Source organism: Fonsecaea monophora, assembly GCF_001642475.1.
Source record: "Fonsecaea monophora strain CBS 269.37 chromosome Unknown Scaff190, whole genome shotgun sequence".
Lineage (NCBI taxonomy): Eukaryota > Fungi > Ascomycota > Eurotiomycetes > Chaetothyriales > Herpotrichiellaceae > Fonsecaea > Fonsecaea monophora.
In genome coordinates, this window is record NW_019174121.1 from 1,039 (window position 1) to 24,577 (window position 23,539).

Sequence of the window (23,539 nt, forward strand, 5' to 3'; positions counted from 1 at the left end):
GGATTCAACACGGGATACATACCCTACCATACCACACGATATCGTACTATTCTAATACCATAACAAGACAGAAACACACGTCGTTCCAGAAAGGCAGAAAGGCAGAGAGGCGGAGAGTACTGACTGCTGAATGCGGAAATACCGAAAGCGGAAACCGTTCAAGCACAAGCATATTTAACCTCCGGATTGGATAATGGGCCAATCAAAGAGTGATGGACAGGCTGATGCTGATGCTGATGCTGGAGGTGAAGCTTAGCAAGGCAAGCAAAAGCAAGGCAAGAACAATCAACGCCAGCTTTTTCATAGTCCAAACAGTACATAGCATTGCTTTTCTTAGGCGGTGGTGCAACCCAGTAAGTAACATATACTGCACATCGTATCCAGCTGCCAGGAGTGACCCGCCATGAATAGAAGTTGGCTGCCTGGGTGCCTGACTTGACAACAAAGGGTAATTACATATTGTATTCTGAGATACCTCACACTGCGGTTTGGGCAAGGCAAGAGGACGGTGGAGAATGCGAGGAGATGAGACATAGTAGCTAGTTTTATTGCCGGCCACAGCCCTGACACTCACATACCAGAAGTACCAGAAGCAGAAGAAGCAGAAGAAGCACTGCTTTTCGAGCTACGGGACGGTTTCTTTCTGAACTCCTACTTACTAACTAGATAGCCAGGGAGGTACTTACGAGTACGGGATAGTCTCTCGACAACCCTCTTCCCCTTTTCATCACCACCCCTCTCGCCTGGTCAGCCGAACACGCACATCCCTTGTCGGATTCACCGCGCCAGCCCCAATCTTGCGTCCCGGGTGCACCCACCTCCCGCCGTCACTGACGGGGACCATGTCCCACTGCATGACCAGCGCGGCGACGAAGAGGACGACTTCGCGCTCGGCAAACGTCTTGCCCTTGCACATCTGCTTGCCGCCGCCCCAGACCTTCATCGTGCCGTATTCGACGCGGACGTCGCTGTCGCTACCGCCTGCACCCCCTTCGTGGTCTTTGTCCTTGGCCCAGAACCGTCGGGGATCGAACCGCTCCGGGTCGCGAAAGTACTTGTCGTCGCTCTGGTGCACGCCGTGCGGCAGGCAGAGGTACTCGCCCTTGCGGAGCAGCCAGCTCTGCGGCTCCTTCTTGCCCAGCAGCCGCGCGTCCTCGTCGTTCTCAAACACCACAAAGTCCTCCTCGACCATCTTGTACGACATGCTCGGCACCTCAAGGCGCATCGCCTCGAAAAAGCATCCCTTGAGGAGCGGGCACTTGCTCCACAGCGCGGCGATGTCAATCTCCAATTTAGGAGGCTCTTGGATCGGGAGTCCCGTGGCGGCCGGCCGGCGGAAGCGCACGTAAGGGGCCACCTCGGCCCGGAGTTCCTCGACTAGAGATGGGTTGGAAAAGATGTACCATATCGTCCAGAAGATGATGGGGTTGGCGTTGATGTTCATGGCCCACAGAATGGCCCCGTTGCCCGTGGCGTAGCCTCGTGGCGCAGAGCCACCCTCTCGAAACGCTTTGGCTCGATCGACAATGACCGATGAGACATCTGACATGTCGGGCCACCGGCTTCCGGGATCCTGGCCGTCGAGGTACTTGAAGAGCGCCTCGTGGTGTTCCTGGATGGCGTCGACGATGCGTTCCCTCGCCCGCGCCGGGCCGCTCAAGCCCGGTAGCCAGGAGGGAGCGCCGGCCATGAAGAGGTTGAATTGCATGTCCATCTCCCACAGGTCAGGCATGATGTTGGGGTAGTTCTCCATAAAATCCTTGCCGAACAGGACTGTGGTGGCAATGTCGCCGACGAAATACCGCAGGAGAGGAAATAGACTCGCCTCGGCCACGAGAGGCTTGTCGCCCTCGCCGTTTGAGATGATTTGCACCCCACCGAAACGCTCCCAGATGCTTTGATCCACGGGACTCTGTAGACCGGAGACCAGGTTCCACGTCCTCTCCGCGACCATGTTGACCGTGCCGCTGATGGCCACGCTGACGAAACTCTCACGCAGCATGCCCGACAGGACACCATGGATATTGCCCCAGAGGTGGCTCGGTTCGATGGCCTTGATGGTGCCGCGGTCGTCCCAGAAGTTCTTCATCGTGTGTAACACAAAGTCGTTCATCGTGATGGGGCTGGTCCTGTCCATCAAGATCTGCTTCGCCAGGCTGGGCACCGTGACGACGTTGTGTTTAGTATTGGCCATCTTCAAGGCGTAGATGGACCCATTGGGCCCCAGCGAACGAGCCGCCCGGCCCAGGAAATCCGATCCGCCCGCAATAAACGAAAACGCGTGGCCGACCCATGGAATCCAGTATGGCAGGACAGGCACGGTTCGAGGGCCGTTCGACCCGGCTGTAGCTTGTTTCAGAACCGTAGAGCGGTACTGGAGACCTGAGATGACGCGGGTGACGACACAGACGACGAAGAAGATGGCGACGAGGCTCTGAAAGGGATGTTGGATACCTGTCGTCAAGATATGCTGAAGAAACGAGGAGTTTCGGTCTTGTGGGGAGACGTTCATCTTTGCGAGAAGCGGTCAGCGCGGGTTTGCCGTGGTTTTCTTGTAACCAAAGATGACCAGCAACGACAAGCCTCGTGATATGTCGAGAGGGTTGGGTGATTGTATGAAGGGCTATCTTTTTTTCTCCAGGTCCTGAAATCAATGTAGCGCGATAATTGCACGCGCCGCAATGTTTCGTTTGTAGTTTTCGATACACAACAAGTTTCTCGAATGTCGATCGACACACTCGGTGCTGGAATGCCTCTTCTTTTGAAATCGAAATCCCGCGATCCTGAGCTCAAGGTGGTCAGGAAGGAGCGAGCGACAACAAGCAAGTCTAACACTGTGCGTGCGTATCGTACTCTATCCCTTCCCTGGCGCGGCTGTGTTTGTGCATTCTCGAGTTGATCGTGCAAAGCCTCGTGTGGCAGGTAAGCATACGAGGTACGTTATAGGCCAAGCGAGAGTGTTGGATGCCTGAGAATCCGCGTGCAACGTTTCTGACCAACGACAATGGGCGAATAATTAAGGGGAAACAAGGTGCTGATAAGGGGGGCCAGAAAAGTCCTGGACCAATTGGGCCCGTTGTCGAATCAGTGACCGGCATTTCCAAGGATCGGGCTTAGTGATCTCGAGCATCGTGATAGGGGCCACCCAAGGGCCACTTTCACAATCAGCACAACTGACAACGGACTCGGTGCATTCGCTGCTACACTACAATACATCTGTATATTGCTCGCTCGACAAAGCTGTTTAACAATCACGAATTGAGGAGAGTCGTCGATATCTGATCTGCGACTGGGACGCACAACATCAAAACTGCTCGGCAAGCACCTTCTTCAACCTCCCACTCTGCGCTTCGTACTTCATAATCTTCTCCTGGCTCGCCATCGCCTTCCCCAGGCACCATTTAATCCGGGGCTTCAACTCGCTGGGCATGCCAGGCATCTCTGCTAGCGTCTTCAGCTCAGCCTCGTATTTCTCCACGTTCTTGTTCTCCAGGCTGATCAATTGGGACATAATTGCCAAATCCAGTCTCGCCCTCAGCACGTCGTCCTCGGTCAAATACTCGAATGCAGATTGGTACACCGGTTTCCCAGGCTTGATGCTGTATGGCCGTCCATTCTTGGATGTAATCGTGATCAATTCTGCCTGCTCGAGAGCCTGCAGCACGGTCTCGCCATCTTTGAAGAGATCATTGAGGAGAAGCTCGTTGTATCTGAGTGTTTCGTTTGCCGCAAGCTCTTTGATCAACAACCATGCTTGTTGAGGCGTCCACTTGCGGCTCGAAACGTCGACGTCCAGAAGATACATTTTGAGGATCTCCGACGCCGATTGCTCAATGATTTGGCGTACTGCTTCTGTTTTTCATTTGTCAGTAATGATCGATGACGGGAAGGAGTTCAGTCCACGTACTTCCTGGTGTTTCGCCTGTCTTGATCCTCCGCGCCAGGAACTCAAGGTCGGTCAATCGACCGCCGAGAACTTGGATCACTCCGTCCAGCTCATCAAGATCACTTCTCAGCTGTGATGGACTGATCTTACCCTCGCCCGGTTCGCCGCCTTCCGCAATGTCAGCGTCCAAGTGCTTGATTACGAACTTCTTTGCCACTTCAGGCGTGCAATCACTCAGCGTGATTTGCCGGAATACCCTGTCAGGTAGGGCTTTACTGAGGGACTTGGAGAATGACACGTCCGTAGTCAGGAAGATGACATGGGCAATGTTCTGCGTCGTCAAAAGAGCTGCCCACTCTCCCAGTTTATCATAGACCATACTCGCAGAACCCTCATTGTTTTTGTGCAAGAAGTTATCAATCACCACCACTGGTCGATACTCTGGATGAGCTTCAAGCCACTCGTCGTCTGCCATCTGCGCATCTTTGTCGTCCTTTTTGCGCGGCGCCAATGCAATCTGCTTCAACGCTGTCGTCGTGTTGCCCCAAATCTTGGCCAGTTGGTTGTCCAGCGTCTCGGAGAATCCTGCTTTCGTGCCAATGGTGGCTGTCGCTGCAAGATCGACCATGCTGCTGATACTGTTCATCCAAGAAAACACTGGGCGGTAGCCCACTTCGGCCGCGGCGGCGGCAATGGTGTTGCTGTCTCCGCGTGCTTCCTGGATCTTCTTGCAATCAATCACCAGCTTATGTGGTCGATCTTTCAGCGCCTGGTCGAGGACCAATTCCTTCTTGCCTGCCCCGCGCGGTCCTTGCACCACTATAAATGTGTCTGCAGTCTCGATCAACCACGTTTTCAACTGATTGATGACGTCCTGGCGGTCTTCCCAGACAATCTTTAGGTTGTCCTCGTCACGATTCTGGTTCCGGAATCTGATGATGTCGTAGCCTCGCAAGAGTTGGCTTCTGACCCACTTGAAGATACGATAATCTTCCAGATGCAGACCGTGGCTGATATGCATCCTGATGAAGAATGTGCGGATGGGGTCGAACACGGCGACAGACGCCGCTGTCAGTAGAGCGACTATGAAAGGAATAACGATCCTGGGGTGGTTCGTCATCCAGTCCCATATCCAATAGCTTTTGCGCTTAGATTCATAACTCAGTTTGAGAAGCGTTCCAGTCTTTCCCCCGCCATCTTGGGCCGGGACGATGTAACCATGCATACAGTTCTTGGCCATGGTTGCGAATCGAATTCGTGTGTAGTCGATATAGGCATACTTTGGCACAACTTTGGAGTCGGATGGTTGCGGTATGATTTCTGTGAGCTTTCCATATCGACGGAACAGTGAATAAAGCGTCTCTTGGGTCAGTTCGGCTGCAGCATTCTCAGGAGCAGTAGGCAAGAATTCGACCTTTATTCTAGGAGTAGGGACACGATATAGATCTTCGATCCACGGCTTCCCTTGCACCAGAAAGGCGCGCACCCTCCGAAAAGGATTGAACCATGGTGTAATGGGCTTTTCCTCAAGGTATTGTTTCAGCGTGCTTTCCAGCTCGGTGGCAGATATTCCTTCTTCATGAGAGAACTTGACAAATGCGCCGCCCTCGCGCAGTCTTGGTAGAATCGTTTTGACATGGAGGGGGAGGTTCTCAGGTAGGGCTCGCTTGATGATGCTGGAGGGATCGGCCAGAGCGAGATTGGGTTGATTGACTTTGCTGAGGGATGTCGCAAGGAACTTGTCGGGATTTAGATAGGGGATACGATTGAGCCATTGAAGCTTTAGAGGAAAAACGTCTGTGTCGAGGTCAGTAGATTGCGCAGGCAAGGTATTAGACTGGTAGCGGCGCTCACTGTCAAAGAACAAGATTCCTTCATTTTTCTGGGTCAGTATGTGGCCTGATTCATTGTCGCCAGCTTCAGTCGAAGTCCACCTCTTGCGCGACGGCGTAACAGAGACTCTGGGGGTTGAAGAAGGATTCTTCCATGCGTACAACTGGCTTTTCCTCGAGAGCTCCGCGAGCAGCCCCGTCGGTCGCCCGAAGGACTTTCGAGCAGTCCTTGATAGAATCATGCTGCCGATGGCCAGAGCACCATTTAGAGAGGGGTGTGGTCTATCTGCTCATCTTGCCATGGCAAGATAGCATAGCTTGAAACATGGTCCCCTTTTCTTATCTATACACAACGCCTCACCCACAAAGAACCTTGAGTTTCTCTTATTACATCGGCGCAGCTTGACAAGCGTGACCAGCCAGCATCATCGTTGTGGATGGGGCCATGACGTCGGTAGGATAAATTTGTGGCTGATCTGTGGCTGACGGGCCAGTCCGTGGCTTGCACTATCCATTAATTTTCTTGCTGCTCCGACGCGACTGTCTCCAACCTGTTCCTTTCCACGGGAATCAATCGAGTCAGGATGAGCTGGTGGTGGCGGCAGAAGCCCGCATCAAGCAGTGATGCTGGCAGAGAGGGTGCTTTGTCCAGCCCTGAGACACAGGACGAGCCCAAACCTGTCTCTGCTGTTCCAGTTCCGGACCCTGTCAAGCGCACCCTCACCCGAGATGAGCAAAGTGAGCAGGAATTGATGGAGTTCTTGAGGGAGATCCAAGCGCAAGCAGATGCAGAACAAGCCCAGAGAACGAAATCCAGACCGTCTACAACTCCGTCACCCCAAGCACCGAGTCAAACGGACATCTCTCCCAATTCCCTCTATCCAACCGAGCTCTCCTGCAGATCTGCCTTCGACTATGCCATGTTCTGCCAGAGCTTTGGAGGCCAGTTTGTCAACGTCTATCGCTATGGTTCCTTCCGCTCATGCTCCAACCACTGGGACGATTTTTGGCTTTGCATGAAGACGCGAAACTGGAAAAAGGAGGACCGTGAGAGGGCCATACAGGAGCATTATCGAAAGAAAGCAGTGAAATGGAAAACCGGACCAAGCAGTGAAGATGTGTGGGAGGTCCGACAGGAGCCAGTCAAGGAGCCTTTCTCCGGCAATTTGGCAGAACTTGAAGCTCAAATGGCTGAGTACAAGAAGAACAATCTAGCTGTGCCAGAACTTTGGACGCCGACAAAATGAATGAGGGTGCCCTTCCGAAGCTTCTGCCTCCAACAACTTCACTCGAGATGTTTCATTGTAGTGAGACAAGCGGAGGTGCGGCAGTTTGCTGATACAAATACACTTGGCCACCCCTCTGCTCAATTCACCTACCTCGACATCTCTTCAGACGAACTCACCAAGAATCCTTTCCATCCACGAGCCATGGATCCGGCACTCCCACGATTTATGACCCGTATGATTCTATCGACGACGCCGCAGCAAGCCTTTGCACAGGTAGATGAACTTCACCTGCAGGCCGCAGCCCTTCGAGAACAAGCCCGCGAACTCCAAGAGCAAATCGACTTCCTCAAAGATCGAGCCGACTGTCTAGCCACAACGGCGGAGGGTCTTCAAGAAATTGCCGAGCAAGATCGTGACGCCATACAGACCATGTTCGAACGATCTCTCTGCATTTACCAGCACATGTACACGGTCTACGTCTCGGCTCCCCGCAGGGAAGCACGTTTCAATGACATCAAAACGCGCTCGGAAGACGGGATGGTGACCATGGAAGAGATGGAAGAATTCCTGGAAGATGTATACCAGCACTTCCTCGTCACGTTCGAGAGAGTGGAGAGATCAGCCGCACCCGAGCCCGAAAGTCCACCAACTCTGAATACACTCTCCTCCGCAGCACAAGCTCAAAACCAGTCGGAAACGGAGGTACCCATCAAGCAAGGGTTGAAGCGAAAGTTTTCCACCTTTCAAGAAGATGAGAATGGCATAGATGCAGACTCGGAACGAGCCAACAAGGGCAATGATGCTGTCGAGTCAAGTGATGAAGCTTCCTCAGACGAAGACTGTCAAGATGAATCGACCAACAACGTTGAAACAAATGAGGAGAGCAGCTGTGAAGGCACAGAAGACGTGGAAGAAAGCCCAGGCGAAGAATCGGGGTCAGCAAGCGGCGAGGATAGTGACAATGAATGCGATGATTCCGAAGTGGTCGGTTCATCTGATGGCGAGACAGAATCAGATTCCTCAAAATGATCTCATACAGCAGTCAACGTCGGCTGGCCAACTCCCAAGAAGTACTCCGGTCGCAACGGCTCAACCAACAGTGTCCAATCTCTTTCGTCCTCAGCTTCAAGCACTGTTTCACTTGGTTTCTGAGCTATGCACGAGGATCGATCGTTACAAGGGAGAGAAAATCAGAACAACTTGATCAAGGACGGGACAAGATTGGAGAATAATGTGCTGCGTGGTTGGGCATGAGCAGGTCTGGAGGGCGACGTTTAGAAGAGCGATTGAAAGCGGCTTCACCAGGAATGAGAATGACCTGAGCTGCAAAACACCAACCACACCACTCGACTAGTGTGCCGCGGACCTTGAGCTCGACCCTGGCAAGCTCCCTTGTTGTCTTGGATGTGGGATGTGCTAGATGAATGGTTTGGGGTACTACAGAGAGGAAGAGGCCTGCTCCCAAGCGCTAGGTCGTAATGTTTCTTGATCGACTCTGAACGTGAATATCTTGAGGTGTTTCACTTCTGTCAACAAAATCAAAACCAAACTCCTCACTCTAGTTTCATTCCCTCCTCTATCTCGTTTACCCTTTCTATCCTTTATTTTCTTTGAGGTTACCTTTACTTTTTTCTATCCTTTGTCTTTCTTCTCCAGTTATTCTTTGATTTTTCCTGTTTCCATGCCACCACATTTCACCATGGCAGCAGCAGTCTTGAGTCATCCAGACTCTCTTCTCCTCGAGGCGGATTTCTTGCAGGCTCGATCCGAAATACTCCAGAGTCTCAGCGGAGACATTCGTTTTGCAGCCAAAGTTCTCGACTACAAGGTCTATAACATGGAGAACCGCATTGTCGGCCTGAGGAAACTAGCTTGGGAAGCGAGGTCGAAGATCAACGGCCGTGCTGGAGATGCCGTGCCGGATGGGCACGACGAGCAGGATGAACGCAGACTTAAATCCGTCTTGAAGGATGCACGCACATCGATCGAGTCTGCGCAACAAGTTAAGCAAGCCTTGACGGAGGTTGTATGCGGACGACCAGAGGCGGCTGAGGGCATTGCCTCGGTGCAAGAATTGACAGAGGAAAGACATGCTGCCGTCTGGATCGAGAAGGTCTCGAAGATGGATCTTCGTTCGTTTCAAGAGACGCTGTTGCAGGCTGTCCCTCGCGCCAGACCAGTCTTTGTCCACTCGAGCGGGTTCATCCCCGTCAATTTTCACGCCATGTCGTCCCAAATCCCGAACCAGGAAAACGCCCGGTCCGATAAGATCTGTCGACAATCGCAGAATGTCAAGCAGACACCCCTGGCCGGCGAGCAGGTAATCACAAAGACCAAGGTCTACCGTCGTCGTGGTCGCGACAACACACGAGGGCGCAAAGTCGCCGTTTCACATGTAGATCTTCACAGACGCTCCAAAGTCGACAATCGCTCGAGATCTCCAGCGGCGTGCCGCCAGGCAGAGAAGCAGCAGGTGGAGGGAAAGGGAGACTTGCTTGGATAGATTCCGAACAAGGTCCCGGTCGCCCGTCTCCCTGTGGATCAAGGTCTGCGAGCTTTGATGAGGCGGGAAGAGCAGAGCAGGCAGCGAGATGGGGCTTGATAGTCGACAATGACCGATCCCATCCATCACGGACGAAGGCGGTATTTGCTTCTTGAGGGGGCCCTGAGGAGGTCACGTATGGTCTGACGCAGGAGAAAAAAGAATTTGATCAAGTCTGTCTTATCCGCAGCATTTTGAAAAAGGAGGCGCCAACATTGAAACCCATCTTCCGGAGAAAAAGTCGAGATACGAGCTTGGATTTGTCAATTTTTGGAGTTATGGACATGACATGGCCTGACATGAAAGCACTGGGCCTCTTTATGCACAAGGACGGACGCGCCATCTGATCAACCAGAACAGAAGGACTTTCCTGTTTTGTGAGGTGGGGATTAGTACGGATGAGACTTGGACTTTCAGGACCGTGGATATGAACAAAGATCAAACAGAAATGGTATTGAAAATCTCGACATCTTTATCTCTGGTGGCTCGTCCGATGTTTCGTCCACCAGCCCAGCCCAGCCCAGCCCCTTTCCTGACACAGCCTTCTTCTGAGCGAGTAAGTGAGCGAGCGATGAGCAGCCGCCAACCCGCCAGCGTACCTGGGGAGGAGACCAGGGGAAGAGATGATGCTGACAATCAACCCACGGGTTATGCACGTCTCGTCAATATGCATCCTTACACAACCCCCCTTTTCGCGCCTGTTTTCTCTACTCGCCATGTACGCTATTACATGAGATCTCACTCCAATCCCCTGGTCTCCCTGTCTGATCAATTCTAGCGCCTTCCTCTTTGTTGGTAATACATGCATACATACAGACATACATACTTACCTCGCACATACATGATTGCATGTATTGTCAAAGGCCAATTCTACACACATCTACGAACGAACCGTGCGGCAGCGATTGATGACCGACAAGATGCCGGCCGGCAAGTCCCCATTTCGCGTACCAATGAGCGTCGGATGGACACGTCAACAGAAGCGCTACCTTTGTTGGGTCTTATGCAAGGAGGAGGAAGAGGGGGGAGGAAGACGAAGGAGAAGAAGAATATGACTACAAATTATACGTTGGCTGATAAAAGCCCCTCTCTGGTTTCTTCTATATAACAGTGAGTGCGTCAAAGGGCGGTTGTGGTTGATACGTACAGGCCTTTTTAGAGCACAATACTGTAAGTGTATAGCAAGCAATTAATCCCTGAATCATCACAACTAACCTACCTATACAATCAGCCTGGAAAACAGTGGTCCAGAGAGGAGGTGAAAGTTCAACCATGTCTGATCCTATCAAGAAGGTCGTTGTCCTCGGGGTATGACTTTCCCCTTTCTCCCTCTTCCCACTCCTTCATCCAGCAAACGAAGAAACCCCAACCCCTCTAGAAATGAGAGACCCTCGTTTAATCGATGAGATGTATCAGTACAGGCGACAGGCAACGTCGGCAGACCCATCACCACGGCGCTCGCCGAGGCCGGCTACACCGTGACAGCGGCGTCGCGCACCCCGGGCCAAAAGTTCCCGGACTCGATCAAAAACATCACCTCCGCCGTCGTCGACTACACCTCGCCGGAAGCGCTGACGGCGCTCTTCACGGGCCAGGACGCCGTCGTTGAAGCCATCCCCCCAAACGCGCTGCACATGCAGGGCACCATCGTCGACGCATGTTTAGCTGCGGGCACCGTCAGACACATCATCACGCCGGACTTTGCGTGCGACACGTTCAACGAGCACATCACCGAGTTGGCGCTGTACGTGCCCAAGGTGGAGGCGCAGAGGGTCTTGGAGGGGAAGTTGAAGGGCTCAAAGGTGAACTGGAGCGCCATCATCACTGGGGGGTGGTATGATTGGGGTGAGTACCACCAATTCTTTTTCCCACGGGACCATACTTGGATACGAACAGTGTCCTCTGGCAAGATGAGATCGAGGAGACGACCCAAAGGCTAACCACATTCTTCGCCTCTCTCTTGCATGGCTCTACAGCAATCCCCCTAGGCTACTACTGGATCAACCCGCGCACAAACACCCTCGTGGTTTACGGCAGCGGTAACCAGCGCAACAGCATGTGTCGAGTTTCCACCGCCGCCCAAGTCGTGTGCGACGTCCTCAGAGACCCCGAGAAATACGCCAACCGGCCCGTCTACGTGGCCGACCACACCGTCAGCATGAATGAGCTGATTCCGATCCTCGAGGAGATCAAGCCCGGATGGCAGATCGAGCGGGTCGACTTGGACGAGTTCTTCGCGACGGCGAAGAGACTGTGGGACGAGGACACGGACAAAGGGGTCGAGGTGCGCTTGTTGACTCCTGGTGAGTATTACCCCTTTCTACACAAATCGGTAGATACACAAAAGAAACTTATGCCGCTGGAAAAGCATACAACATGCTAGGAACGTACGGCATCTTCGAGGAAACCAACCGCTACAACGCCGACTTTGGCCACTTGATCGAACCGGAGTGCGGGTATCAGAAAACCCTCGAGGATTTGAAGGAGGAGTTGAAGACGCTTGTTACATAGAAGAGAAGAAGAAGAAGAAGAAGAAGAAGAAGAAGAAGAAGAAGAAGAAGAAGAAGAAGAAGAAGAAGAAGAAGAAGACGGCGATGCGGAGGGGATGAATGGAAGTAGAACGAAAAGATGAACAGGTATACAAGACTTTTGGCTCACTCGATCCTTGTTTTTGTTTTTCTCTTTTCACTTTGTTGCAATAGACAGACTATTTTTTTCCCCGTAAATGCTTTCGAGACGTTTCAGACGGACACCACCGAAGGGGAGTCACAAGTCAACCAGCGACAAGCAAGTGGCTCACCCGGCTCCTCGTGTAATGCGCAATGTGCGATGCAGAATCCGTCGCGACAGAAAAGTCAAGAGCCCGGGTCCAGGTCCAAATCTATTTCCATCCTGACCACTCCCCTCGGTTCTGGACATTCAATCGTCATTGACATACTTGTCAAAGACGTCGGCGTACCACCTCGCGCCCACGTCCCTGTGACTGCGAATCTTTGTCCTGAGCTGCGCCTCACCCCAGGAATCATAGCGGCCTCTGAGAAAGGGGCTGTCGATCTGCTGACCCTCGGCGGACTCTTTGCCGCCAGCTGCAAAGGTCTCGGCCGTGGCAAAGTGGTCCCACAAGGCCTTGAGGTCCGACTTGGACAGGTCCGGGCGTACGCCCTGGAAAAAGGGGACGCTGTAGCGGTCGTAGTCGCCGGGCGGGAGGAGGACGCGGTGCGTCGTGGCCTTGCAGATGCCGTTGGTCACCACCTCAAAGGCCTGGCCCATGTTGACGACGAGCGTGCCGGGCACGGGCGGCGCGTCCAGCCACTCCCCGTCCTTGGACAGGACCTGGAGGCCCGGGATCGACGGGTCCGACGCCTGCAGCAGGAACGTCATCCACCCGGAACTGTCCTTGTGGGGGCCGACGCCTTGTGTGGCAGAAAGAGACTCTGTCGTGGCGTCTGCGGACGGGGACGAGGTAGGACGGTAATGCACAAGCTTGAGCCGGTCTTGCGGCCCCGTAAACGGCTCGAGACTGTGCGGCGGCAAGTCGAGCGCCTCTGTGACCAGCTCGAGGAACCTCAGGGCGAGATCGTGCATGGCCGCGATGTACAACTCGACAATCTCGCGGAACCGAGGCACCGTATCGTTTGCCGACTCATCGGGCCACTGATTCGGGCCTTGAAGTCGAATATACAGAGGCTGCGGCGACACCACACTATACCTGTCGGGCAACTCGTTGGCAAACTCAAACTGCTCCCTCTGATCCTTCACCCGCGCCGTGACCTCGGATCCAAACTTGCTGTAGCCCAGGAAATGCGGCGAGTTGACGAGGGCGACCGAGTCCTTGACGGCGTCCGGCAGGGCGAAGAGACGAGGCAGGGCGTCCACGAGGTCCTGGACGATCGACTCCCGAATGCCGTGGCCGGAGAGGTACAGGAAGCCCACCTCGAACAACGCATGGCGGAGGTCTTGGAGGAGTTCAGGTCGCGTGGTCGGATCCCCAGCTTTGCGCAGGTCGATGGTCGGGATGGACATTGCTGGGATGTATGTACTTCGACACTGCGTGGGAGAGTCTCAAGCCACTTAACGATCACGAATAGCAAGAACAGGGATCTCTTCTCCCACCGATTATCCTACCTCTGACCAAGTGCGTTGGTCACCTCATACTTGTGGATTGTGGAAGGCGAAGACGGGAATGAAGACAGACGGAGAATCGCACAAAGAGTGGAGTGATTGAAGCACGCAATCAACGGGCTGAGCGCAATAGGGGAGATTCGTGTTATGTAAGCGAATCAGCCTCGCGACGCCAGCCTCATTCATGAAGGAATATGATAAGCAAAGGATCGAAGAACCAGAATACAGTTGCCAGCTATAGCCCAGATGGAAATGAGAGCATGTTCACGAACAGGATGCGGTGTCAGAGAGAAACTATACGAAGCACAGTAACTGCCCTTACCCCAAGGTCTTCTTCGTTTGGGTAGTCGATGTCTCGAGAGCATTACCTTTGATGCATCATACATGTTCTGTTCACTACCTCGTATATTTTCTGACCGCATTGACCTTTGGTTGTACCGAGCAGGCCATCGACTCTATCGAGTACGTCTCAGCCCATTTTCCGCCAACCGATTTGCCTCCGCAAGTTCTGTAGCCTGCTGCGCCCTCTGTCTCTCCAATTCCGCCATTTCCTCTTCTCCTCCACTTGCTTCGGCCTCGTCGTCTTCTTCATCGCTGCTGCGACCTCCATCTCCCTCATCGTCGGCTTCATTGTTCTCATCATCTGGTTTCCTGCGTCTCTCAAAGTCTTGCGCGTGGGCGGTCCCAATGATAGTTCCCATCCGTTGCAGAGCCCGCATGGCGGGTGTTCGAGGCATGCCCGGAGACCGACGTTGACGAAGCGATGCATCTAGCGAAGGTACGCTTTCTAGATCCACGCCAGTGGCAATATGTTCTTCAGGCTCGGTAGGACGTGGAGTGGTAGGTGTCTGGCGCCTCTGAGTCGGAGATACCATGCGCGAGTCTGGTATGTCGTAGGGTAGAGGAATATCCCGCGAAGCACGGAATTTCCCAACATTGTTACAATGCTCGTTTTCGACCCGGAACAGGGACCATATCCCCCTTCGGATGACCTCGGCCAGACTGACAAAGAAGGACATGAGTGCGGAATGCTGCACGTCGGATGTAAATATGGCATAAAACACCCACTGTTGTCGAAGCAATACATCCGCCACGATCGCAGCATAATATATCCACACTTGTTTGTAGGCGAGCCGCTCTCGGAGGAAGGAATACTTTTGCACAAAAAAGTCGCCCAAGCTCCAATCCATGAACACATCCCAGAAGGAGCAATATACTCCATTCACAAGCGCAAATGTGACAAAGATGGACCAAGTTGTGTGATTCATGTCAATCCGATAAATCGACAGTGTAGCATAATAAGCAATGTTGCCGCAGTATTTGAGACAGTTGGCGAGATGAGGGAACCAGTTTCGTGAATCATAGTAACGGCGCAGACATTGTAACGCTCGCCAGACCGCGGGCAAGGCGGCAAAGAACCCCAGTAAGCGTGAGTGGTTGGAGTTGCACTGTGGAGGGTTGTTCCAATCGTTGACATAGAGGCAGAAGAAGACTTCGATCTGACCCATAGCGTACGTTTCCGAACAGTACATGTCGCCCAGGTAGAAGTCTCGGAACTCGACCGGATAGAACGGCGCACAGGCGAGCCTCATGTTTGTGACAGCCCACCATTTCCTCGCATTATGATACAGGATCGGAAAAGGGAGGAATATGATGAGCATGGTCAGGACGATGAGAATCAGCGGCCAATAGACGTAGAACCAATCGTAAGAGCTGTGCCGAAAGTTGAGGTAGATGAATAGACCGTTGAGGAAGAGGAAAAAGCAAGGTAGTTCCGCCAGTTGCCGCCAGTCCAGCACATGTCTGGTGTCGTACTCGAAAATGAAGACGTAGTTGATGTGGTTTCGATTCCACATTCTGCAGTCCAGAACAAACATTAAGAACAAGATCACGATGAGAAAGTATCCGGCATATAGCTGCAGGAGGTAACTGGTCTGCACGGACATCCTCGGATCGTCCAGTCGAAAGGCAGCGTCGACAAGGCCAGCCACCCCAAAACAACTGCCCGCTGCAACGTATAGGCCGTTGCGAAATGTCACCGCCGACTGATCCCCGGAGCCTATCTTCGATCGCAGTTTCTTAACAGCGACCTTGTGGTTGCCGCGCTCAAAGTACCGGGCGTATAGATCTTCGATGGCCATAAGGTGATTGTCAACCACGTCGCTCGTGACGAAATAGGCATTGTTGACTTTTTCTGTCATGTATCGCAACGGAGGTCTGGCTTGGACCGCCTTGTCATACTTCTTATTGATCTTACGGAAGCCCGTTTTGTTCAGCAAGGCATAGGATTTGAGCAATTCCAGCCCGCGATAGAATTCCTGCAGCGCAAGCTTCAGCCTCTTCTTTGCGACCGAATACTTGATTTCGCTGCCGTGTTCGCGGCGCACGTAATCTTTCTTTGCTTCGTTGATCCTCTTTTGAGCTTGAGGTCCTGGAGGGGAACTCATCTGTGCCATGGCTTGACTGGTCTTGCCGATTGTAGACCGACGACCCATGACATCTCCGATTGGTTTGGGAATGAAGTGACTACCACTTCCGTTGGGCCTGGTATTCTCCTTGAGCACGTCCGGAGGTTGCTTTCGTATATCGTCTAGATGTGACGGTTGCGTGCCACCATTCAAGTGTTTCGCCCTCATGATTTCCGCTATTCGTCGATCCCTCATTTCGTGGAGTTGCGCCCTGAGCACCTGCAGACGCTCAGTGGCCTCGTCTTCTTTCGCCTTGTAGAAATCCTCAATCTTGGTGAGTTCCTTGTCCAGGTATGCAAAGAAATCGGCCTGTTTCTCGTCGAGCTCTTGATACGCCGAGAGCTGCATGTCGTTGACGGTGGCCTCGGTCAAATCACGGGGAGCGAACATCTTGCGGAACCTTTGCGATGCTGAAAGCGAGTTCGTCCTCTGCAGCGGTCCGGAGACGGACTGACTTTTGACCTCCTGCCGCCGCTTGAACATGGCCTTCGCTAAGCTTCCCGCGATGCTGTGTCTGGCGAGAGGCGGGTGATGTGTCGGTCCGACATGGTACGGATCGGGTGCAGGTGGAACTTGGGCTGGTGGAGGGAGTCGGAGGGACGTTTCCTGGGACTTGGATTCCAGTTCTGTGGGTGGCCGCGACCGTGCAGGGGTCAAGGCGGGATCTGGAAGTTCGAGGGCGGCCATCATACCCGGTGTCTCATCTGGAGGCGTGCCAACAATGGAACCATAACTCATTACTCGCCGCGCGGGTTGACTGGGATGAAGCGGCGTATTTTCTGGCGGCGTCTCTGCACTGTCGACCGGCGCCCTGGGGATGTATATAGGGGGAGACGCTGCGAACATGGTATGACTTTGCCGCTGGGGCATCGGGGGTCTGTCCCCCAGCTCTTCATCTTCGTCTTCATCTGGGCCGATCTCTTCTATCTCGGGCAGGGACTGGGTCGACCTCGCGGTAGGCGGCCGGTGGAGGTTGAAGTCATAGTGGGTGAAGGGTGTGCGCGGGCCTGAGAAGGCGTCGAGGTTTGCAGAACGGGGTTCAGTGCCGGGTGTTCTTTGGAGGTTCCTGAGGGCCTTCGAGATGGCCTTGATCTTCTTCTTTCCCACCTGCGAGCAGTCACAGTCAGTGTAAAGCGACTCCACTCGCACCCAGAGCGACTTGCCTTGTAATTCAAGTACTTGGCTTTCCATTCCGGAACCGCTTCTTCCTCCAATTCCCTACCACGGTTAGATTTCCGGTTTGAGAGAAGGGCGTTTTTGTCAATACAGGCGTAGGACTTACTTTGCGAACTTCATGGCGCGATTGCAGGCCTCTGCATCAGCGCATCCTGCCTCTTAGCCGTAGTCATCTATCGCAATGTTCGAGAGACTCGACAAAGGGCCCGAGAACGAGGATAAATGGTGTGGGGAGGGAGCCATGGGAGGATCGCGAGGGCGGAGAAAGCGAGAGAAAAGACGCGAGAAAGTTGCACTGCATGGGCGTCATAGTCAAGCTTTTGAGCTTGACTGGCTGAGATCCGCCAATCCTCGCTACCCACGTGCGTCGTCGATACGTCCATCTTCTTTTCTGCCACCCCGATCTCAATACCAGATTCCCAAGGGCTACCGGGTTTTCCGGGGTTCTCAAGGCTTCGCTAGATATCTACCCGTGCCTTACGGCTATCTGAAGATGTCAGCTACATAGTCTTAAGGGCTATGCCTGCACAGAACCTTGCCAGTCGCCAGCCTATCCCATCAGACCGGCTCTGACTTCATGAACACCCAATCAGGCAATCCGTCAGGCGGGGTTTGTTGAGCTGAAGAGGAAAATATTGACGGTGTTTAGATACTAGGTATAGAGACTTATATCTGCCGCAGGAAGAACCCTTCGCTATCCTTTGGTCCTGCTTCACTTAATACAGCACCGTGCTTTGCCTCTAGTACCTCGAGCATTCGCCATCCGCCAGTAAACATGGTCTACACAATAACCGTCCACCTCCGCGCCAAATCCTCCGACCCGGCCATCATCCAAAAGCTAAAGAACAAGCTCATCGAGGCTTCCCGGGTGTACTCCAAAGACAAAGAGACCCTGTCGTGGTTCGTCATGCAGTCTGTCCACGACGAACGCGATTTCACCATCGTCGAGAGATACAAGCAGGAAAGCAGCCAGAAGTATCATCTGGACAACCCGTACTGGAAGACCTTTGACCCGTACGTCAAGCCGCTCCTGGAAGGGGAAATGGATTTGAGAAGGTTTGAGGAGTTGGACACGAGCAAGGACGTCGTCGTAGAAGGATCATGAAGGTCCAGCTCAGCCTCCCCAAATCTATCAATCACATTAATATTAGTGGCTGGCTTTCTGCACGGTCACTCCACCTCCATGATCAAAGGCTGGTTCTTGAGGATGCTCAATATTGATTTTATCTCTTGATATGTACATATTGAATGATTCTTGGTCAGTTACAACAACGCCGTTTTGAATGCCTATACGCTCCTTGAACAGAAGCCATATCATAGAGAAGTCAGGTTGCAGTAGAATAGACCTCTGGCTTCATATTCCTGCTCGTGGAAGGGGCTCGAGGCTCTGTTTAAAGCCGTTTTACCATCCAGAATCTGTGTTCCCTTAGAAGCACCCACCAACCGTCTTCCTCTCCACTGTGGTGTCATCCCCTTGATGTCTTTCTTCTGGCCTCCGCTCCTTGTTCGCCAAATCTCTTCTGAGACTGTCCATGTAGTGCCGTGGACGTCGTCCGCCCAAAAACGAGGGCAATGCACCAAATTTATATTTAACCGTACGAAATTTGTGCGTTTGGCTCACCTGGGGCCATGAAGTTGGTCTCAGGGTTACCCGTCTCCTTTGCTGCACTGCAGCGAGCCATTGTCGGTGAGCTAGAGCATCGTTAGTATCTTAATGTTTATATGGGATTCGGCTGGGCGCGCTGGTGTATGACATACCTTCTTGAAATCACATCCGTCTGGTAGAAGTCTTTGATGGGAAGCTCCAACTTCTGTCCTGTAGCTTTAGAGCCCTTGTTCGCATCTACAAGCTGTACTTTGCTCAACCCAGTCAATGTCTGCGGCTCAAGAGTGTCGTATCTCCGTAGCGCCGGCGAAATCTCTTCGAGACGATCTCTCAACACTTCCAAATCGTCATATGGTAACGGGGCACCCAAGAACTCGGATGCTGCTCGAATGATCTTCCAGTCCGTCCGTGCCGCTCCGGGTATTGCGACCGCAGAGCGAGTGATCTGCACCCGGCCCTCAGTGTTTACATAGGTTCCGGATTTCTCGGTGTATGCAGAACCAGGAAGAATGACATCTGCGAGCTGTGCACCAGTCTCACCGTGGTGACCCTGGTAAATAACAAATGCGTCCTTGGGGATATCGGCCTCGGATATCTCATCTGCACCCAATAACCAGACCATCTTGGGTTTTGTCTCGGCAACTTTCTGAGATGGAACGGTGAAGCCAACCTCGTAAGCTCCTGCTCTAGAAGCCGCCCGCTGAAGGACATTGTATCCTTGCCACTCCGGAGTGTTGAAGTTGGCCTGGTGCTTGTCCACGAAGGAACCCACTGACTCGAAAATCGCTGCTGCATCCGGGTGCTCGGCGACGGCGCTGCCTACAATGATCATAGGTCTCTTGGCTTCTGCCAATTTCTTTCCAAATTCACCGGAAAGGACTTTCTTGACTGCTGCAGCGTCGGTGCCCAAATGCTCGAATTCGAACGTGCTCTCAAAGGGTTCACCAATATACCCAATCTCAAGCGGCGAACGCATCCACTGTTTGCGAATGCGGGCGTTAAGGACAGCTGCCTCCCAACGGGGATTGCTTCCAATAATGAGCATGCTGTCGGCTTCTTCAACACCAAAGATCTTGGAGTTGAAAAGGTAATTTCCTCGGATGTCGATACCGTGGGCAATCGGTGAGCTACCTCCAGGCTGGTCAAGAGCGAGATTCTCTGAGTTCAATTTATTGGCGAGATCTTTCATGGCAACCAGGGATTCAGTCTCGACCAAGTGGCCAGCGATAGCTTTGAATTCGTTCTCGCCAGGCTTGAGCCGGGCGTACGCGTTGCCGATTTCTGTCAGAGCTTGTTCCCATGTGGCTGGCAGGAACTTATCATCCCTTCGGATCAGCGGTGTCGTTAATCTTTGCGTCTTCAAGCCATCAAGAGCAAAACGGGTCTTATCATCGATCCACTCTTCGTTGATATCGTCGTTCAGTCTGGGTAGTATTCTCTTGACTTCCAATCCTCTGGCGTCTACTCGGATGTTTGAGCCCAAAGCATTCAGAACATCGATTGATTCAAATTTTGTAAGTTCCCAAGGCCGATAGCTGAAAGCCCCTGGTTTAGGCAGGAGAGCACCAACAGGGCACAAGTCAGCCACGTTTCCTGAGAGTTCAGTGTCGAGGTTCCTTTCAAGATATGTGCCGATTTCCAATGAATTGCCTCTGCCTGTAGAACCCAGCTCCGGAGCACCGGCAATCTCGTTGGCAAACCGAATACACCTCGTGCAATGAATGCATCTGTTCATCGAAGTCTTAATCAAAGGCCCAATGTTCTTGTCCTCGACAGCACGCTTGCCCGTAACTTCGTGGAAACGGCCACGATCGGCACCGTATCTCATGGATTGATCTTGTAAATCGCACTGGCCACCTTGGTCGCAGATAGGACAGTCCAACGGATGGTTGGCCAGCAGGAACTCCATAATGCCTTCTCTTGCTTTGTGGGTCATTGGCGAATTGGTCTTGACAACCATGCCGGGTTGGACGGGCCATGCGCACGATGCGACGGGTTTGGGGACTCGTTCGACTTCGACTAGGCACATACGACAGTTCCCGGCAATGAGGAGTTTTCTATCGATCACCGGTTAGCACTGAACGGGCATTTGTGTGCCGCGCTAGGGTTCCAAGGACGTACTCATGGTAACAGTATCGAGGTATCGTCACGCCCGCCTTTTCACAAGCTTGGATCAAAGCTGATCCAGCCTCTATCGACACCTTCTTGCCATCGATGGTGAGTTCGACTTCGGCATTCCGTCTGGCCGAGGAGGTGAACGTCCTGGTCGCCGCTTGCTTCGTTGTTGAGGTCAGCAAAGGTCTTGTGCGCCCGGCGGCGCGAAGAAGCTGAGACCGCATTCTGCCACAACCCGTCGAGCAGGTCCCAGCTCTAAAACTCGAAAGGCAGCGTTGTTGAGATGGAGGTGGTGGCGTCGACAAGAAGCTCTTTGAAGTTTCGCGGGTTGCAGCTTTCATTGACGACAGCACGGTGTCCACCAATCAGATCACGAGTGATTACTGGTCCTCGATCACGGTGGATCAAAAGCCGAGATATATGCAATTCTGACATAACCCACGGATACATACCTCGTCACCCACTCATGTAGGTGCCATGCAAGATACTAACAAGATACTCAACAAGCGCCATTTAACTTTCATACAGTCTGTGGTCTTCCTGAACCTATATACATCCTAAGAGGAACCGATCTGGGTATCTGAAACATCAAAAAACAGACTACCTTAACCCATGACACCCGCTAGTTCAACCCCTCGAAAACCAGTCTCTCACCCTCCTCCTCCAGGCTCCCAAAGTCTGTATCGACACCACATAGGCGTACATCATCGTCTTCAAGGGAACCCAGGCTATCCATCCCTTGTTGAGATCCTTGCCCATTTCCTCCGCTGCGCCGTCAATCATGCCGACCAGAAACGTCACGGGTCCTTCTCTGCTGAACATGCCTTGTTTATTTGTCATGGTCTTTTTCTGGTACCTCTTTGCCCGAGGGAACATGTTCTCTTCGTACTTGCGTACCGCTTCGTCCACGTTGCCTTGCTCCTTCAGAGCTTGCTCAAGGGCCTCGGCCAGCTCGAGTGAATCTTTCATCGCCTTGTTCACCCCCTCCCCTGCGAACGGCGTCATCAGACTGGCAGCGTCTCCAATGAGGGTGTACCCCTTCTTGTGGTCCCAGGTATGCCCAACGGGTAACTCGTAGAGTGGCGAAGCACGGAATCGAGTGCTGACACGGATCAGCTCTTTCTGTTGGCGCGTCCAGTCCTCGTAGTTTTCGAGGATTCTGTCCTTTAATTTCTCCTCGTTGTCACCATAAGTGGCCAACAGGTCTGTAGCCCAGTTCTCGTCATTTTCCTTCTTCACCCAGGCCCCGATCTTGATCGAGTCATCGCCCATTCTTTGCGCAGTCAAACATTTTCCGTCCGAGTATGAAAAGTAACTGCCCTTGCCAACCATCTTTGACAGCTTTGGGTGCTCCTCTTTCGGTCTCACGATGCGGCTTTCAAAGCCACAGATGCCCGCATAGTGTGGCCTCACGTCGGTCAAGACGTGTCGAACTTTGGACCACGCTCCATCAGCGCCGACGACCAAATCAAAGGGGCCGGCCGTCGAACCGTCGCGAAATGTCAGGAAACCGCTGTTAGGCTCAATCGATTGTAGCGTCTTTCCCCATTTCACCCAGTCGCTCTCAACACTCTCTAGCAGCATCTCTTTAAGAACCTCCCGATCTATCTCCGGTCTCTCATAGTCCAGTTGCGACTCTCTGCTCTTGGACTTGGGCTGACTCTTCATGTGGATGATGATCGTATCGTTCTTGTCGGCGATGAACAGCTCCTCCCCCTCGTAACGGAGGTATTTGAGCGCTTCTTCCCACAGCCCTGCCTTTTTCAGAGCAGCGAGACCAGTGTCTGTGTGTAAGTCGAGTGAGCCGCCCTGAAAGGATCGCGATGTGGGACTGGCATCTCTTTCGAAGATAGTGATGGAGATGTCGACAGATGCAACTTGTAGGAGACGGGCAAGCGTGAGGCCCGCGGGGCCCGCGCCGATGATGGCGAGACTTAACGGCATCGGAGTGAAGGGCCTTGTCAGGTGGCTTGGAATAAGTTGGTATTTGATATGAGTGTAATGTCGGGCTTGAGAGAATCCTGATGGACTGATGTCTGGACGTGCTAAAGCACGCTTCCTGCTGGTAACAAATAGTCGTGATGAGGCTCTTATGCCGCCCTTGACTTTCGATGAGCAGCACTTGTAATTCTTTCGTAGTGTACGAGAAAGATCAAACGAGCGAACAGTTGCTGCCTGGACTCAACTACATCTTATATTTGAGGCTGACTCACCTAGTAGTATTTGTTTCACAGCTCAAGAAAATGTGACGCCCTTCAAACTACGAGTACAGGCCATTGGACCCGACGGCCTCATGACGAAGTGTTCGTGGACGTTTGGAATTTCAAAGTTCGGGCCCATGCATTCATTCAGCGGGCTGTCCTATCCACCGGCCAATCCTTCCCCAGGGACATCCCGCCCGGAACTCCAGTGGTGTGAGTTGTGGCCAAAGTTTTCTTTTTCGGGCCCGCGCACAGCTTTAACGGCCGAAGGCGGCTCGCAAGAGTGCCACATCTCGGCGAACCACAAAGATTGGCCCCAATTCCATACGAGTTCATCCAAAGGGGGGAAATAGTACGAGGTA

At 53.0% G+C, this 23,539-nt stretch overlaps 11 protein-coding genes across 11 annotated transcripts; 5 read left to right on the forward strand and 6 right to left on the reverse strand.

The window, feature by feature from the left end:
* Window positions 1-727: 727 nt before the first annotated feature.
* Window positions 728-2,512, reverse strand: AYO21_11850 (hypothetical protein; the record flags this gene model as incomplete). The annotated part of the gene is made up of 1 exon (XM_022661730.1): window positions 728-2,512. One exon carries the CDS (start codon window positions 2,510-2,512, stop codon window positions 728-730), a length of 1,785 nt encoding a protein of 594 aa, XP_022505947.1.
* A 792-nt stretch (window positions 2,513-3,304) lies between these two features.
* On the reverse strand, window positions 3,305-5,960 carry AYO21_11851 (hypothetical protein; the record flags this gene model as incomplete). The annotated part of the gene is made up of 3 exons (XM_022661731.1): window positions 3,305-3,852; window positions 3,908-5,683; window positions 5,741-5,960. The coding sequence occupies 3 exons, from the start codon at window positions 5,958-5,960 to the stop codon at window positions 3,305-3,307; spliced, it is 2,544 nt and encodes an 847-aa protein (XP_022505948.1).
* Window positions 5,961-6,302: 342 nt separating this feature from the next.
* Window positions 6,303-6,965, forward strand: AYO21_11852 (hypothetical protein; the record flags this gene model as incomplete). Its single annotated transcript, XM_022661732.1, has 1 exon — window positions 6,303-6,965. The coding sequence occupies one exon, from the start codon at window positions 6,303-6,305 to the stop codon at window positions 6,963-6,965; it is 663 nt and encodes a 220-aa protein (XP_022505949.1).
* Window positions 6,966-7,148: 183 nt separating this feature from the next.
* AYO21_11853 (hypothetical protein) lies at window positions 7,149-7,976 on the forward strand (the record flags this gene model as incomplete). Its single annotated transcript, XM_022661733.1, has 1 exon — window positions 7,149-7,976. The coding sequence occupies one exon, from the start codon at window positions 7,149-7,151 to the stop codon at window positions 7,974-7,976; it is 828 nt and encodes a 275-aa protein (XP_022505950.1).
* Window positions 7,977-8,646: 670 nt separating this feature from the next.
* AYO21_11854 (hypothetical protein) lies at window positions 8,647-9,450 on the forward strand (the record flags this gene model as incomplete). The annotated part of the gene is made up of 1 exon (XM_022661734.1): window positions 8,647-9,450. The coding sequence occupies one exon, from the start codon at window positions 8,647-8,649 to the stop codon at window positions 9,448-9,450; it is 804 nt and encodes a 267-aa protein (XP_022505951.1).
* A 1,311-nt stretch (window positions 9,451-10,761) lies between these two features.
* On the forward strand, window positions 10,762-12,000 carry AYO21_11855 (hypothetical protein; the record flags this gene model as incomplete). Its single annotated transcript, XM_022661735.1, has 4 exons — window positions 10,762-10,797; window positions 10,911-11,323; window positions 11,386-11,792; window positions 11,858-12,000. 4 exons carry the CDS (start codon window positions 10,762-10,764, stop codon window positions 11,998-12,000), a joined length of 999 nt encoding a protein of 332 aa, XP_022505952.1.
* Window positions 12,001-12,408: 408 nt separating this feature from the next.
* On the reverse strand, window positions 12,409-13,512 carry AYO21_11856 (hypothetical protein; the record flags this gene model as incomplete). Its single annotated transcript, XM_022661736.1, has 1 exon — window positions 12,409-13,512. The coding sequence occupies one exon, from the start codon at window positions 13,510-13,512 to the stop codon at window positions 12,409-12,411; it is 1,104 nt and encodes a 367-aa protein (XP_022505953.1).
* Window positions 13,513-14,066: 554 nt separating this feature from the next.
* Window positions 14,067-17,375, reverse strand: AYO21_11857 (hypothetical protein; the record flags this gene model as incomplete). Its single annotated transcript, XM_022661737.1, has 3 exons — window positions 14,067-17,186; window positions 17,279-17,297; window positions 17,362-17,375. 3 exons carry the CDS (start codon window positions 17,373-17,375, stop codon window positions 14,067-14,069), a joined length of 3,153 nt encoding a protein of 1,050 aa, XP_022505954.1.
* A 655-nt stretch (window positions 17,376-18,030) lies between these two features.
* On the forward strand, window positions 18,031-18,360 carry AYO21_11858 (hypothetical protein; the record flags this gene model as incomplete). The annotated part of the gene is made up of 1 exon (XM_022661738.1): window positions 18,031-18,360. One exon carries the CDS (start codon window positions 18,031-18,033, stop codon window positions 18,358-18,360), a length of 330 nt encoding a protein of 109 aa, XP_022505955.1.
* Window positions 18,361-18,844: 484 nt separating this feature from the next.
* AYO21_11859 (NADH-ubiquinone oxidoreductase 78 kDa subunit, mitochondrial) lies at window positions 18,845-21,200 on the reverse strand (the record flags this gene model as incomplete). Its single annotated transcript, XM_022661739.1, has 3 exons — window positions 18,845-18,947; window positions 19,014-20,918; window positions 20,983-21,200. 3 exons carry the CDS (start codon window positions 21,198-21,200, stop codon window positions 18,845-18,847), a joined length of 2,226 nt encoding a protein of 741 aa, XP_022505956.1.
* Window positions 21,201-21,603: 403 nt separating this feature from the next.
* On the reverse strand, window positions 21,604-22,920 carry AYO21_11860 (hypothetical protein; the record flags this gene model as incomplete). Its single annotated transcript, XM_022661740.1, has 1 exon — window positions 21,604-22,920. One exon carries the CDS (start codon window positions 22,918-22,920, stop codon window positions 21,604-21,606), a length of 1,317 nt encoding a protein of 438 aa, XP_022505957.1.
* Window positions 22,921-23,539: the final 619 nt, after the last annotated feature.